Raw genomic sequence first — 16,557 nt, 5'->3', positions numbered from 1 at the left:
GCACGGAGTAAAAGTTTGTCATGTCAGTACAAAATGTGTCATCAGGTGGTAGCAGCACCAGCTGATGTTTTCTGGGCTTGTAGTCTAAGCAAGGTGGGACCCGGTTAGTCCTTGGATAGACCACTAAAACTAGACTGGGAAGCTTAAAACAAAAACTCCCAGAAGACAATGGTAAAATAATTCTGCCTTTCATTCAAAATGCAAGGGAAAAAAGGAGGAGATAAAAATTAGCTCCAGAAGAAAGTCTTGGATTCAGGTCAGAGGCTAACATGAAAATGTTGACACCACTCTTGTTAAAATTGTCTAAAGGAATTTTGCTAGAAAGCCAACCCTTCTACCACAGAAATTAGAATGTTCTTGGCCCAAGATGGCTGAAAAGGAAAAGAAGAGACAGACATTTGGAACTTGCTGAACTTGGAAAACATTTCCCTGGGTGGCATTTGGACAAATAGCCACTTGTGATTGGCCAATATTGGTAAGACTGCCTTCCCCGCAGTGCGCTTCTATCTTTCCCAGTGTGCATGGCCATGTGACCTTTTCATACACCTTAAAAAGCTATTAAAATATTACATGGCTTGTGCAACAATGCAGTTACAAATTCACATTCTCCCTTGCTCAGATCTTACTAGTCCATTATTTCCCTCTTCCAGAATATGTGGAAAGCCTCCCTAACTATCATCAGGCTGACTTCTAGGCTACTGCATTCCAGAGATAGCTGGTATATAAGGTGCTTGAACCATTTCTCCAAAATGCACATCCAGATCTCAGCTCATTACCTGAATCTGAGTATTAGTTGATAGAGTACATTTGGGAAGCTGCTGTGGTCGTCTTCCTGGAAGCATCAGGCTGGTCATGGTGGAAACTGGCCTCAGCAGACATGTTTTTCTTATTTTATTCTGGGTTTGGGAACAGTAGCTTTCTGCTCCAGAGATACATGTGGGTCTATGCAGGATCCTGATTCCACTGCTGGGGAGTGACAAAAGGGGATTCATACTAGAATCCCCTATGGCCTTGTACAAGGCCATTTTGTCTGAGATTTTTGCCACCAAATCATAGACACTAGTCAATATTTGACCTGTCTATTGAGTCATCCCCCTCTCAGAAGGAAGGATATGGAACATGGTGTTGGAAGCACAAGGTCAACATTGCCAATGTCCATAATGTCCACTGACATTATGAAAAGAGGTGGTTTCAGGATCCTCTTCTTCCTTACTGCTCCATAAGTTATTTCTCAGCTAGGGTCGTCTACAATTCACACAAGCAACAGCCTTGATGACTAAGAGTGATGGGAATTGGAGTTCAATACACATGGAAAATGCCATTTGGACAGAAAAAAATAGTAATAGTAATTTCATTAAGCATTACAATGAAAAAGATAAAACTAATACAAACAAAAAAAGCCTAAAAGAATAAAGAGAAAAAATAGAAAGTGCAGAAAAGGGAAGAAATAGAAAGAAAAATAGAAAAGGAAGAAAAAATAAGAATAAACAGAAATATATTTGGAGAGAATACTTCTTAGAAGACTAAGAAGCATCCAGTCTGATTTCCCTGGTTTCTTAACCAAAGAGGAAGCACCATATGCAGCAGTGTGCAATCGGTCTAAGGTAGTGGGTGAAGCTAAATGTTCCCCTTCTTCTTGCAGCACTGATGGAAATCTTCACTAGATCCATAATGAATGACTCATGATTGAATGTTACTTACAGCATGGATTCTGCACCACAGCTCCTAATCCAACAGAGATCCTGATAATCAGATGTTTTGGGCCTTTCCTCACTGATGAGTTGAAGAGCTCTCCACCCACCCTCAGCAGAAAACCACACCAGCATTAATTTTGCTGCCCCCATGGCCAATTCCTCTTCTGCCTCTGTTCCCATTTCTTAACACTGAGCACAGGAAGCAGGGTCATTGCTAGATACAAATAAAAAAAGGCCCATTGGCCTGTGTTTTCATCTCCCATGCTAAATGGGAACTGTTTAAAAATGAGTAACACAAATATTTGTTTGCTTGGCCTAATTTTGTGCCCAAAGCAGCATAAATCCCAGCTAGATGTCAATGAAATTCCTGGAAAATAAGTGTAAGGCACAAATTCATAAGCTTAGCAACACTCTTAAGTACGCTGTTCTTCCTGTTTATGCTCTTCTCAGAAGCATCCAGATGGCCTCTGTGGGAAATTGAAGCCAAATGCTGGACAAGATGGAACTTTTCATTGGATCAAGCTGTTTTCAAACTCAACATGAACCAGAAGCCCAAGAAAATTTAGCGCACAAGCTGCAGGGTGACCTTAAAGCGACATTTTCTCAGATCCCGGATTCCATTTATGGAGCACTGGCCAAAACTATAGTTGGCTGCCTCTGTAAGTGTTCCAAAACAGCTGGATTTGACCAACGTTGGAAGCAGGATACAGAGCCATCAACTGGCATTCCAATATTCTGCTCTAACAAACATGCACTTTGCCATTTGTTTAAAGTGGGAGTGCAAAGAAAAAGCAGATGGAACCATCATTGGCCACAGAAGAATTATTCATCTGTATGTCATTTCTCTTGTGCAAACTGAATTCTTCAATATTTATTTGGGAAATGGAAGCTCTGCCATGATACGCCTGTCAGGCCAAAACAAGGGCTCATAAATGGTTTAGCCAGAGTAACAAATGCAGCAGCTGAGTTGAGCACTGAAGCAGCGCTGTCACGCGAGAATTTACGTCCCTGGACACATGGCACAAATAAGCGCTGCAAGAAACTGAGAAGATAGTTTTATTTAAACAAATATGCTTTTTTTAAAAAAAAATGATTACATGTATTTTATTTTAAAGGCGTAAACTCACTGATAGAGAAAGGTCTGGCATGGACTCCTGTCGAAAGCAGGCAATGAATTCTAGCACAATATAAGCAACAGTTTAGTCCGTAAGGAAAGAAATAGGCAACTGAATAGGGCTGAGCCCTAAAATCAAGGGATGTATTTTTGGGGATCTATTTCTGTGAAAAGCAGGGAATGCTCCAGCCCATCTTAAATGCAGACACTCAGTTCACCCCTGCAAACAGAGTTGTCTGAACACTAAGGTTTCAGAACTAACCTGCGTTCCAGAGCAAGTGCTCAGTCGGGCAGGAAATGAGTGAATGGATTATTGGGCTGGAAGACTTCCCAAAGACTTAACATGCTGTTGATATTTCTTTTGAAAAACTGATCAGCAGGATGGAAGACAGGGGAATTTTCACAGCATGCAGGAAGAGATTTAACTCTTCTTCCCCTTTCATTGTCCCAATAAAAATGATGTCCAATACGGATATTAATATCAGAAATAAAAGCACCCATTGGCACACTCCAAGAATTCTCCAAATGATACAATTATTATACATCAAGCCTGGCCCTGAGCTTGCCCCTGGCCAAATTCCCTTCTCTCTTTTAAAGTAAAGGGGAGTTAATTGGATTAGGAAAATCCCACATTCCAATGAATACAGGATTAATTTTTCCCATGCCATCAGCCAGATGCATTTTTTTCCCCTAGGAAAGTAATGAAATAAAAAAACCTTAAAAATCAACCCCATCACATTTCAGAGCAGGCACTTTTGATTCAGATTAAAAAAAAAACAATCTCCATGCAGGTCACAAGCAAACAAAAAAAAAGTTCATACAGATAGATGAAAAAATTGCACACAAAATCATATAGAATCCTTCTAAAGGGGACATTTCTCAAATGCACCATTTGCATAGAAAGAATTTCTCTAAGAATGCAACAAATAATCTCTCACTATCCACTACAGCAGCCTTTTCTATATATATATATTTTTTTCCTGTATTTATTATATACCTTTAGAGGACCGGATGTATTAAGAAATGGCATCTCATTCCGATCCAGCAAAGGAACTGTTTTGACAGCTTTGTGAAAGGATAACATAAAGCCGGCTGAGACTTTGAAACAAACACACTAAAATTCCAGATGTTCCACTTAGTCATTCCCGCCGCACAGCTTGAGCAGGGTCTTCCGGTAGTCCCCTGAAGTGTCACTCTGAAAATAAAACAAAAACAAAACCCCAGAAGGCAAGGGAGAGAAAAAAAGAAAAGTGAAGCAGTGGAACAGAATTGCTAGCCAGCAAACAGACCTCTTAAAAGCAGGATTTGCTAAACAAGAATGGTAGGAAAGATGCAATTGGATACTAGAGTGAGCATGCTGCTATTCCCATCTTTGCTTTGCAGATGGAAATAATGTTATTGAAATCTTCAGGCATAGATGCAGGTTTTATATACCGGCTAAACAAGTCACACAGTGACTCCACAAGCAAACACATTCATATTTTAACATCTTTCCAATTACACTGTCTACACCTGCAGCCTAACCACTTTTTAACATTCTCATATTTATGGCTTGGCTTCCTTTTTAATTTTTTCCCCTTAGACCCTAATATGTATAATTTCTGTTTCAGTTCTACACTTCTGCATTTCACAAATCTCCAAATACTCCTACCAGCTATACTTCCATCCCACATCATTTCATCATTTTTACTTTTCATTCCATTCTGTTTGATGGAGACTCCACCTGTTGATTCCTTAAATATACAGCTGCGTTATAAAATCAGTCCCACCCACCATATTTTACTACTGCAACTGGAATTTTGCATATTTTACTACTGCAACTGGAATCAACATGACATATATTTGCTGATTCCTGAATTAAATACATTTTTCTCAGACTGCCCAATATACAGTACTGAACTATATTTTTTTATTTATTTAACAGATTTGTATGGCCGCCCACATTATATAACTAACTCTGGGTGGCGAATGATAAACAAATAACAATACAAAAACTGAAAAACACTCTCATAACACCCTATGCCATAACAGTCCCATTACAAAACTAGAAATGATGGGCTCCCTTCCCTCCACTCTGGACTCAAGAGCTGGGGAGAAACTAGATCTTAACAGCCTTCAAAAACGCAAGGAGGGTAGAATGGCCTCGATGGGGAGGTTGTTCCACAAGCTGGTGAACTTGAAAAGTCTAATTTCCTAAGTCCCACCAGACGACGACATTTAAGGGAGGGGACCTAAAATAACCAAACAGGCTATAAAATAACAAATCAAAGTTACCATTTACCACCCAATTATAGAATCATAAAATTGTGGAGTGGGAAGGAATCACAAGGATGATCTAGTCCAAGTCCAGGAAAATAAAACCATCCCTGAGAGGTGGCTATCCCTTCTCGTCTTAAAAATCTCCAGCGATGGAGAACCTAGGCTGGCCTATTAAATGCAGCGTCTGTACCTTTTCTTGCCATTTTAAGCATATTGTGTGAATACAGCCAATGTGTAATCACTGTAAAAGGCAGCCTTTCTAGTTAAGCAACACATAGGTTGATATTCTAAGCTGCCACCCAACAATGAAGCTTGGATGGATACTTGAGCCCCAAAGCCTTACCGTGATGTCTGTGTAGAGCGATTTGCCATACATTCTTTTGTATTCCTGCCGTATATCCAGCAAATCAACTTCACTGCGTGAGACCATGATGCGTATGAGAGTCTGGTCCTTGGTTCCTGCTCCCTGAGAAGAGCACAGAAAGGGCCAGAAGATCAGTCCTGTTCAGAGTGTGATCCTGAGCTGAAGTGTGTAAGATTCACTGCTCTCCTGCTAACCCACCCAGCTTTTTGCTCATGAGTTAAAAAGGTCCATATAGTCACATGTCCAATGACAGACCTACCTTTCCAAACCGATGTTTCAAGACACGTTTAGACTAGAACACCCCTCTGTCCTAATAGGCTTGCTAGCCACAATGGGAAATGGCTGTGCATTTAATAGTCATATATTTTGGGGAAGAGTTCTTGGGGATTCTTCAGTGGAGAAACTCTCCCAAAAGCCACAAGAAATGGTTACTCATTTGACTTTACGCAGAACCATATACTTTTTTTTATCCTTAGAAGAATAGAAGACCACTGAGCTACACTGACAAGTATTTGTATCTAACCTGGCTTTAAACCTCCAAGCCCAGCTCAATTGTATATCCTACACCCTTGCAGTAAGCTAACAGATTTTTTTTGTGAAGCCTAGTCCCCTTGAATATTTGAGCACATGATTTATTAAGTGTTTTGGTTTCCAACTTAGTTACCTTCATGGCCTTGTGCAGCCTCTCTGCAAAGAAAGCTGGTGTGTTTTTCATGCACTTAACTGCAAAAGAATATAGATAATACGTTAGGGACACTTAGTAAATTCACACCAGGAAAGTACAGCAACTTCAAATGAAATGGCACACTCAATGATATCATTTCCCATTTAGGTAGCATTTTCATTGACCAAACTGCTCTAAATGGATTCTATGGTAAATTGTTTAGCAACCCTGTGAGTTAAATCAGTCGTTTTATGCTTAGGGTGGGGAACAGCCAAAGTGAAGAGGACAGGCCATGCCTACAAAGGAATTCTGGGAGTTGAAGTCCTCACATCTTAAAGTTGCTAAGGTTGAGAAACACCGTTCTAGATGGTAAACACACAATCATGCATGCAAAGAGAGACTCTTCAGCTTCTCCCTTTTGTCTGGAAAATGTTCATGAAAGTGGAAAGGACCAAGGCAAATATCCACTGCAAACATACACAACAGCATGCTCCCTTTCCATTAACCACGTTGAAATGGATCAGATAGATGAACAGGGCACAAGTTTAACTTCCACACCAGCTAATACTAGAAATGAATTCAGCCACTGCTCACAATTACCAGATACACAGTCCTTCATGAAGCCAAAGAGAAGCACAGATTTTTCATTAGATTCAGTAGGCAGGGCAGAAAAGCAATGGAAAATATTTCTATAGGACAACCATTGAGCATTTATATAACGTATTTCAAATGTCCAAAAATGCTTTGTATATAGTATCTCATTAATCCATATGGCAGTCTTGTGGGGTCACAATTATTAAACCCATATTGCAGATGAGAGGTGGAAAACAGGCAACGTTCTTAAGGCTACCACTTCAACGGACACTTCTTGACTTCATGGCTTAGACGAGACTTCCTCAACCTTCTGACCCTGGAGGAACCCTTGAAATATTTTTCAGGCCTCAGGGAACCCCTGCACATTCAGGCTCAAATACAGGCCAAAAGTAACAAAATTACTATATTCATTTCATGGGTAGGCCTATATAGATGCATTAACAGTGTTCTTAAACTCAAAATAAAGAATGCAACTTACCTCTTTAATGTGAAGTTGCCCGAATTTGAAATAAAATTTTAAATAAATCATGATCTCCCAGGGACCCCCTAGTGACCTCTCATGGAACCCTAGGGTGCCACGGAACCCTGGTTGAGAAACCCTGCCCTAGACTATCACTGTCCTAGATTAAAGTAAGTTCTAACTAATGGTGGAATACAAAGGAATATTATCAACAACACAATCACAGCACAGAAAGTCTCAGGAGTCAAACTGCAAATCAAAATTATGGCTATGCAAATGTCACAAAAGACAAGATCATCTACAGAATCTATCTTCTGGTTTCCTTTTGTTCAAGAATGATCAGATGAAGATTCCCTTCTACAGCCTCACACATCTACAATTCTTTCTGCTTTGGTGCGCTAAGATTTTGGGATTCACTATTTCATATTTAAGCACTTATTAAATTTGTTTCGAAACAAAACTGATGCTAAGGCAAAAGGTTTCCTGCCATCTAAGAAAATACCACCAGTACAGGAAGAAGAACAACAACCCTGTGCAGCTAGTGGATGTTTTCTGTTTATAAAAAGCAAGGATGCTTTATGTCACTTTCTTCTCCTTTATCGGAAAGTTCAAACTATTATTCTCAACCGAGCTTCTCAAAGCATTATGACCAATCAAGGGAGTAGTAATCCTGAGTTATAAATAGAAGCAACTGAAGAAAAAGCAAAAACAACCCCTTAGCAAAGGTTTAATGGTTGTTCGGTTTCCCTCAAGAGAGACCTTCTAAAGAAAGTAGAATAAGATCCAAGGTGAAGGTGTCACATCCTTTATAACTCTTGTGCAGTGTGAACATAGCATTGTGGCCCTCTTGTGTGCAATTCAAATTTTGAATTTAATTGGCTGTAAGCGGCCCAGAGTTGTTTTAAGATGGGCAGCCATACAAATGTTTTAAATAAATAAACAAACCTACCCACTCACCCACCCCCTGGGTTCATATTTGCCTCCAGCTTTGTATTTTAAGCTGTCAGCCTTGTGAGGTAGACCAGACAGGAAACACAGCCAGACGAGCTAATTCTACTTTATTGTAAGGTTACATAAACAGAATCGTACAAGTCTGAAAGGACTTCTCTCTCCATCCCCTTTACAGTCCAAAAACTTGGGAGGGTCCCTTCTGAGCCTCTTGCCCTGCCCACGTTCCTGCTGAGGACTCAGCTGCCTTTTATCTGACCGTTCCCTTGGCTGCACCTCTTCACCCTGTCTCCCAAGGTCATTCCCTCACGCCATTACATCAGCAGCCACACAGGGTTATTGCCCACCTAACTGAAAATACATCTTCATATGTATCCTTGTTTATTTTTCTCTTGCAAAAGGAATACTGGAAAAAATCACACCAGCCAGGTTATGGAGAGGACATGAGTTATATTACAGACAAAAACTAAGGGAGGCAGGACAATTACCTTTGCCGGGATATGTTAGAAGCTTTTGGGTTGTTCTTTCCCTCTTCCCCCTTCCCCTAAGAATGCATTTCAAGACAAAAGGATGGCTTTCTGATCCCTGAAGGGCATCCAAATTAAAGTAATAGTTCTAGCCCACCTACCTACTGCCAGCATCCCAGATTCAAGATCACCAGACATTTCTCTGCATATGCTCTTCTCAATATCCCGGCTACACATTCGCTGGTATTCATTGAAAACTGCAGACAGAGACAAAAAAAATGTCAATATTTGTTCTACGTGAAAGCATTTTGGCTACAACCCTCTGCGTGTTTACTTGGGAGTAAATCCTACTGAACCTAGTGAGACTTATTTCTGAATAGAAATGCACAGAATCGTGCCACAATTTGAGTTTAAAGGTTGGTAGCCTCTACCCATAGAAAATATTGCAACAGAGCTCCACAACAGAGAGGACTACTTAAGATGAACGCTGCTTTCCCTGTAACTCTGTGACACCAGAAGTGGCACCTTTCAAAGGTCTCCTTATTATGGAACTCTTAGTGAGGAGATGAGGGTCATAGTGCTCCACATCATACCATATTGGGCCTGAAAAATCCCAGTGATCACTAGATGGCAGCAAAGTGATCTACAAACTCTGTGACTGTGGAGTCCTTGGTGCTCTCTGAGCCGTGTTGTTTTCTTGCAGACGTTTCATTGCCAGATGAGGCAACACACGTCACTCCTTTGCTCCGCGAGCTGCATTGGTTGCCAGTATGCTTCTGGGTCCAATTCAAGGTGTTGGTTATCACTTTTAAAGCCCTATATGGCACAGGCACAGGCTACCTAAGGGACTGTATCTTCCCCATCACATCAACCCATCCCACCTGGTCGTGCAGAGAGGGCATGCTACGGACCCCGTCTGCAAGAGAATTCCATCTGGTGGGGTCCAGGAGGCGGGCCTTCTCTGCAGCAGCTCCCGCCCTTTGGAATATCCTTCCCCCGGAAGCGAGATTGGCTCCCTCCCTCCTGGACTTTAGGAAACAGCTAAAGACCTGGTTCTGTAATTATGCCTGGGGCGGGAAAGAGAGTAGCCATTCTGGGGGATGGTTAGTTTCTTAGAAGGAACCAGCTCTGCCTGCAAATCATAAAGAACTTCCAGCCATCGAGGTTTTTATTATATTTATTGTATTATGTATTATACTGCTTTACAGTTTTATATTGTTATTTATGTTTTATTGTGAACCGCCCAGAGTCCCTTTTGGGAAGATAGATAGATAGATAGATAGATAGATAGATAGATAGATAGATGATAGATAGATGATAGATAGATGATAGATAGATGATAGATAGATAGATGATAGATAGATAGATGATAGATAGATAGATGATAGATAGATAGATGATAGATAGATAGATAGATAGATAGATAATAAACATCTTCAGTGCAAAGAGGGAGAGGGCCTTGCTCTCAGTTTATATACCGTGGCATGCCCTGCTTGTGCTGGTGGGGGTGTTGTTCTGTCCTTGGGAGTTCTTTGATTGGGCTGTTGTTTGCTGCTTGGTTGATTGACTGAGTTAATCGTTCCTTGATTAAGGTGTATTGTGCTGTTTGGTTGTTCATCTGGTGTTAATCCTAGTGTTGTTTTTTTGCATATCTGGGTGTTGATTGCTGGCAAGGGAGTGTCCTGGTCTTTTGGCTTTTCTATTGTCTCTTTTGAATGGTGTGTAAATGTTGTTTACCTCTATGTGTCTGTTGATGGCTGCTTTGTCTGAGTGCCAGGAATTCTCTGGCGTTTTTGGATCTGGCTTGGCTTAGGATGCTCACAGTTTCCCAATTGAAACTATGGTTGAGTCTGTCCATGTGTTGTGAGACTCTGTAACTCTTTGCTGCTATCTGGTGGTCACGTAAAGACTTGCAGTCCAGGAACATCTAATCATGCCCCATGAATGAAAACGTCACTTGTGTTTTTTTGAACAGAAAGGAAGCACATTAGTGCCTGTATGTATACAGATATGTTTGTATGTGTATATATGCTTATGTTCATTGGGTTGCTTGAACAGTAAAGCTAAACTAATAAAGGAGAATTGTAAAAGAATAAGACTTCCTTGCCAGCTATTTTGGACAGTGATGTTACAATTCCATCATCCCTTACTCTCTTCTCCAAATGGTCCCCTGACAGCAATACTTTCCATCTGGGGTCTGTAAAATATTAGATTCCCCTGCAGATGATTCTGAGAGTTCTTCATGGACTGAACACTTCCTATCAACTTATTCAACTTCATACTTGCCATTTTTCTCTTCTAGCCAGAACTTCGAGATGCAATGTAGACAAAGAAAACGTTGAGGGGCACAGCTGAACCCATCTTGAAAGAGGCGGATTCAGAGTCAGCTATTCTGAATAATCAAGCTGCATCACCATTAGCATTTGAGGCTCACATGCTTGGGAAAAGCAGTGAGAATGGCGAACAAGCATGAAGTCATAAGAAGTAAGCAAAGAGCCCAACAGGATAACAAGTTGGGGACCAGCCCCTTCCCTTGCATTTCTGTTAGATCTGTAGAAAGAAGTGATTTCAGCTGGTACAGCTCAACTGAGGCCATTTTTCTGCAAATATAGCACCCTCCTTTCATATCTTCTCAGAGTGGCTTGCCAATTTCCAATAAATTCAGCCAAACTATCAAAACTTCCTTGCCAAAAAAAAAAATGTCATCCAACAATAAAAAAAAGTGCCTATTTAAAATGGTAAAATATTTATGCAGAAGCAGAAGAAACTCAATCTGACTCTGGATTTCTAATGACCTGTTTGGAGGGACCTAAAGACTGAGCAAGTTACCTGCTCTCAGGTGAGCTCGGCTTCTTGTGCACAAGATTGCGTTGAACTTGGATTCGTCCGTCCCAAGTCGGCTTTCTCCTGCTGCATAGAGCGCCTAAAAGGGGCAAAGCAGTGGGTTATCTAATTATCCCAGCCTAATTAATTGCTCTTCTTAATTGCTCCTTCTTTTGTTCTCCTGAAGTTTTGAGATTAAGGCTTAATTCCTTGAACTGTTAATTAGGACAACTTTGGCCGTGAAGAATGGAACTACCCTAGTAGCAGATTTGGGCTGTACGGTAGCCCAATGTAAATGAATGGCAAAACCAAACAAGATCTGTGTTGTGTTTCCCCTTTTTGCCTCCATAATATCCAGTAAAATTTGCATTCTGATGTTATCAATGAAGTCATCTGTCTCTACTTCATGTCACTAACTAGTTCAAGTTCCAAAATGTTTAGCACCATAGTGTTAAGACACAGAACTGCCCCTAAATATGACAGCCTTGTGTTTTTACCCCAGTGCAAAACCACATTTTCACAAGCATGCTTTCTTCATGGGAAATGGAGCTTGGGAAGGGGTGAGTGTGTAACTATCCAATTTTCCTACCTTAGTGGCTTCCCCCAGATTGGCAGGCTTTTAAGTTACAATGAGGCATATTCCCTACGCTATCAACTAAAAAAGTTGCACGTCTATTTCAGCTGTTTTCCGAATGTTTACAGCTCTTTATAAATATGTTCACATGCTGTCTAGTTATTATCTTGGTTGTCTCTAGATCAGATAAGTTAACACAGGACAGGTGAACCCTTTTTGAAAAGCAAGAATTGGTGGCCAAGGGAATAGAAGACAAATTGGCGTTGAGTTATACTTAAAGAAGGGGGAATAGACAGTATACCTTTAAAACTGGTTTTAGATTTCATTAACGGAAGAAATATTCAACATAAAGAGGAGCTTCTTGTTTTTTTAAAGAAAGAATGCTCCACTTTGTGTCAGCAATTTATTGTGCAAACCCTTTTAAATGTAAGTGAGAAATGTACATCAGCTGTACACAAACACTAACCTGAACATCGCTCTGGACAAGCGACATGTTCACGTTGGTACTTTCATCTCTGTTCCCCTGGAAAAATTTTCAGAAATGGCTAATATTAAGACACAAACTATAACTTAAAACACATACACTGTATGTACACATTCACACACTCGGAACACTGTTGCTGAGATTGCCGGTCAAGCCAATGGGTTTACCCTGCCAGAACCTTAACCCATTTAGCATGTATATCTGTTTTTTGATGATCCCATCATTATACAGTGAAATATTGAAAATGCATTTTTGCACATATCATCAACATCCTCTGTCCAGTTCTCAATCTTATCTTGATCAAAAAGAAGGAAGGGAGATCATGCAAAGTCTTAAAGAAGTAAGACCTCAACCAACCAAAACAGCACAATCAGGTTTAACTGAAATGCAATTAATTGATGGATTACAGATAAAAAAAGGCTCCTTCAAGTAGAGCTTAATTCCTACACAGACTGTACATGTAATTTTCTTGGCAGCAAATCAGAATCATGGTTTTCTGGTTTTGGTTTTTGGTTTTTCTTTCCATCTAGCCTCAGCCCTGATTTCCTGATGGTCTTTCATCTACGTACTAACAGGTCCTGCTCTGCTTAGCCTTTTCAAGGTCAGTGAAGGTCAGCTAGCATTGCCATCTGCCTTGACCAAACCATGGATTAGGATTATGAAAATGGTTCAATCTGAGTCTCAATCAGATTGCTTCCTGATTTCATCGAAAGAGAATATATCATTGTCATTTACCAGGACTTCAGTAAGTTCTGGTTTACTGAAACAATACATGATCAGAATGCTTTGGCTAATGCTGGCTAGAAAACCAGGAACATTGCTTTATCATTATGTCCCCAATGGATCTTAATGTAGCTAAAATGCATCCAGCTTTTAACTCCTGAACTGGAAGTTACATCCCGATCCCTAGTCCATAAGTTTGTAAAGTTATTTATTTATTTTATTTATTTATCAAATTTATATAGCCACCCATCTCACAAGAAGTGACTCTGGGCAGCGTACAACGATCAAATGAAACCAACAATGATATACATACCACCATCATAAAAATATAAAACAATCATTATTAAAAATTAAAACACTTTAAAAAGCAAAATATAAAATATATAGAGTTATGCATCTGTAAAGATGGCATTAAGCAATAATAAAACATTAACTGATAATCCTACACATACCTGAGAGAGAGAGATCAGAAGTCTCTGGAAATGTCCAGATGTGTCACTTCTAATGGCTTCTTCCAGAGTTTTCTTGTGTTCTGTGAAAGACCAAGGAGGCTCAGTTTTAAATTATCATTTTTTAGGGGGTTTATCTCATCATAGGGAATAGACAGGAAATGAGGGAAGGAGAAGAGAGCGAGGTTAATACATTTATAGATAAAAATGCACCTGGTTTAGGGTGGGAACACTTCATGGACTTGTTTATGTATTTTACCCTTCTAAAAGTACGGTTTTTCCAAGGTGGTGAAAGAAGAACATCAAGGGCATTTCCACATGGAATTTCTCACTAGTCCCCCAATGACACCACACCCTTGTGTTCACATAACAGCATCATCCTACTTGAATACTGAAGGGATTTTCTTCCAGTGAACGGTGATGGCGGAGCTTGGAAACAAGCCATTTTCCCATTCGTGAGAACTCCTAACTTCCATCTGAATTCAAACTTCTCTAGCAGATTTCACAACCTGTTCTGTGAGTCCAGTTTAGTCAGTTTCCCAGTCCCTGTAAAAGAACTGCTCAGCTTGAATTTCTCTTTTACATCAGCAGCGTGTAGCAAACTCTCATCTTATCCTGCCTTCCAGCCTCTGGGCTCAAGGAAGCCAGTACTAACTCTTTCTCTTTCTTTCTCACAGGTTCTACGCTGCAACCTAGAACCTTCTGTAGCTGTGCCTTGCTGCAAAAGTACCGTGTCGCACCAGGAAAAACACTGACTTGAGGACTGAGTAGCCCTCCTCTCATACCAAGAAGTCAGGGCTTTTGAAAAAGATGTCGCACATGCAAAGATAGCATCTTCTGAAAACACAAGGATGGGAGGCGGGTAGCAATTCATTTGTTTTCCCTTTCTATGTGGAGCAGGCGCAAGGAGGTCTTTGTTACTCCAGGAACTGTTGTAGCTCAGGGGGCAGGGCTGAATAGCCCTTTTCACACTCTGATTGGTCACCTGCAGGAAGAGCACTGATTGGCTCACGGGGTTCCCTGCCTCTTCTCTAGAAGAGTGAGCCATGAAAGCAGGAGCCAAGGCGATCCAATGGCCAATTCCAACAGACTTGGGAGAGTCGGCAGATAGAAACACTGCCATGCAGAAGATCTTAACAACAACAACTTGAAAAATGGGGAGCCCTAAAGGGCAAAAAAACCCCCAAACCTACCCTACATGAAAAATGCCACAAGCATTGCTCTGGTCTAAAAGCCACTAATTTGTGCTTCCTGTGGACATATCCTCCAGATGGACTTCAACGGATGTAGAATTGCCCTTCTTACTGTCCTTAAAACCTAGCCTGAGAATTTTTTCCCTCCTCCCATGGAGGGATGGAAGGCTTGGTCCTTTCTGTCTCTTGTGCTTTTGCACAGGTTATTGGCAATGTCTTGCTACCACTTCTATCCATAGCAACCTAGTGGAAAGGGAGTATGTGTGTTGGATATTTGGAAACATGAACTCTGCATCCTGGCACTAGGTGCACTAGCCAACCTAGAAGAAAATGGACAACTCTGCCCAAGGCACCATAGCCCCTGCCCCACCCCCAGGAGAATTCAAGACTGATGCCCAAAACTCTGTTTTTCAGACCTCAAGGTACCAGCTACTCTGCTGGGGACCCCATTAGTGCTGATTCTTGATGAAACTCACCTGTTTTGTATGCTCGGCTGATTTCCTGAATGTGGCTGTTACTGCGAGATGCCAGGATCTCTATCAAGCAGGCTTCATCTGTGCCAGCACCCTGAGCAATGGAAGAAAGCCTCTTCTCATTATTATGCAGGAGATCACTCACTAGCTTTTGCCCTCTGTCCAAACACAAGGGTTGACCCAACCCCTCTTTTATGGTCTTGTCTGTGCTGAAGACGTTCTTCCTATATGGCAGCATTTAGTCAATATGAAAAGCAGCGACAGGCACGAAAGGAACACGCAGTGCATTTGTTTTCTAACTTAATCAGCAAGGAGTCCAGAAGAGATTTTAAACATTATTTATAATACACATATTCCAGAAACCACAGGTCAACAAAACCCACTTTAAGAGATGCCCTGCCTCATGTGCAAGTGAAAGCAGGGCTGTCTCTACAAAGATCTTGTTGTATATATTTTCTTAACCAAACAAAATGAAAACAATAGCACTGAAGTTTTCTTGCACTGTGCAGAAGCCCTCTTTTCTCCTTCCAGGTACAGCATGGTGGTTCCACTCCAATCTCCATCTAGGGAACTAGGGGTAAAGACGGGTCAAACAACAATGTAAGTCTGATCTTGAACCACAGGAACTGAGATTTGGAACCACTGAAAGTCAGTTTCTATTTGCTGCAGCTAGAACTGTTTGCAAGCATCTTGCATTCTTCAAGACAGGACACACAGGGAAAAGACAGGTGCCGTGTGTGTGTGTGCACAGACAGCATTAGGGATTCACAAAACATATGAGACTGAGTCACAGCGATTTCAAAACAACCCACTTTGCATTCAAAATGCTAGTTTTGCATTTGGGATGGGGCATTTCTCACCTGAAGCAGGGCATTTCAAATTCAAAACTGTGATTCAGATGTTTTGCACATCACTATATAATACCTTCAATAACTTGAAAGGGTTCTGTAGCAGATATAGAGAAGCTAAGCAAAAACATGACTTTCTGCTGACAGAAAGCCAAGAGAAAAAAAAGATAGAAAGCCAAGAGAAAAATTATTTTGAGGGTAAGTCTGGAAGGGGACAGGAAAGACAAAATGGGCAGAACATTGATAGAGGCATAGCTTCCCTTTAAATACAAACCTTGATAGCATCTTTTATTTCATAAACATCAAACAGGACAGGAGTTTTCATCATTGCCAAGATTGTCCTCTCAAAGTTTCCAGAGAGCTCTGATTTCAGGTCCTTGATTAAATCCTAATTTTCAGTCAACCGAAAATGGAGAACAAAGTGTG

General features: G+C 40.8%; 1 protein-coding gene across 1 annotated transcript in view; it reads right to left on the bottom strand.

The window, feature by feature from the left end:
- Positions 1-2,732: 2,732 nt before the first annotated feature.
- ANXA11 (annexin A11) overlaps positions 2,733-16,557 on the bottom strand; it is a 32,326-nt gene continuing 18,501 nt past the window's right edge. Inside the window, exons 7-15 of the mRNA XM_063307701.1 lie at positions 16,406-16,519; positions 15,287-15,377; positions 13,621-13,700; positions 12,428-12,484; positions 11,394-11,487; positions 8,726-8,821; positions 6,096-6,154; positions 5,411-5,533; positions 2,733-4,003 (exon numbers count right to left, since the gene is read on the bottom strand). Of these exons, the coding sequence (XP_063163771.1) occupies positions 3,944-4,003; positions 5,411-5,533; positions 6,096-6,154; positions 8,726-8,821; positions 11,394-11,487; positions 12,428-12,484; positions 13,621-13,700; positions 15,287-15,377; positions 16,406-16,519 (774 nt within the window). The 3' untranslated portion in view covers positions 2,733-3,943. The remainder of the gene's footprint in view (positions 4,004-5,410; positions 5,534-6,095; positions 6,155-8,725; positions 8,822-11,393; positions 11,488-12,427; positions 12,485-13,620; positions 13,701-15,286; positions 15,378-16,405; positions 16,520-16,557) is intronic.

Source organism: Candoia aspera, chromosome 6 (assembly GCF_035149785.1).
Source record: "Candoia aspera isolate rCanAsp1 chromosome 6, rCanAsp1.hap2, whole genome shotgun sequence".
In the NCBI taxonomy this organism is placed as follows: Eukaryota; Metazoa; Chordata; class Lepidosauria; order Squamata; family Boidae; genus Candoia; species Candoia aspera.
This window is presented reverse-complemented; position numbering and strand designations above follow the sequence as displayed.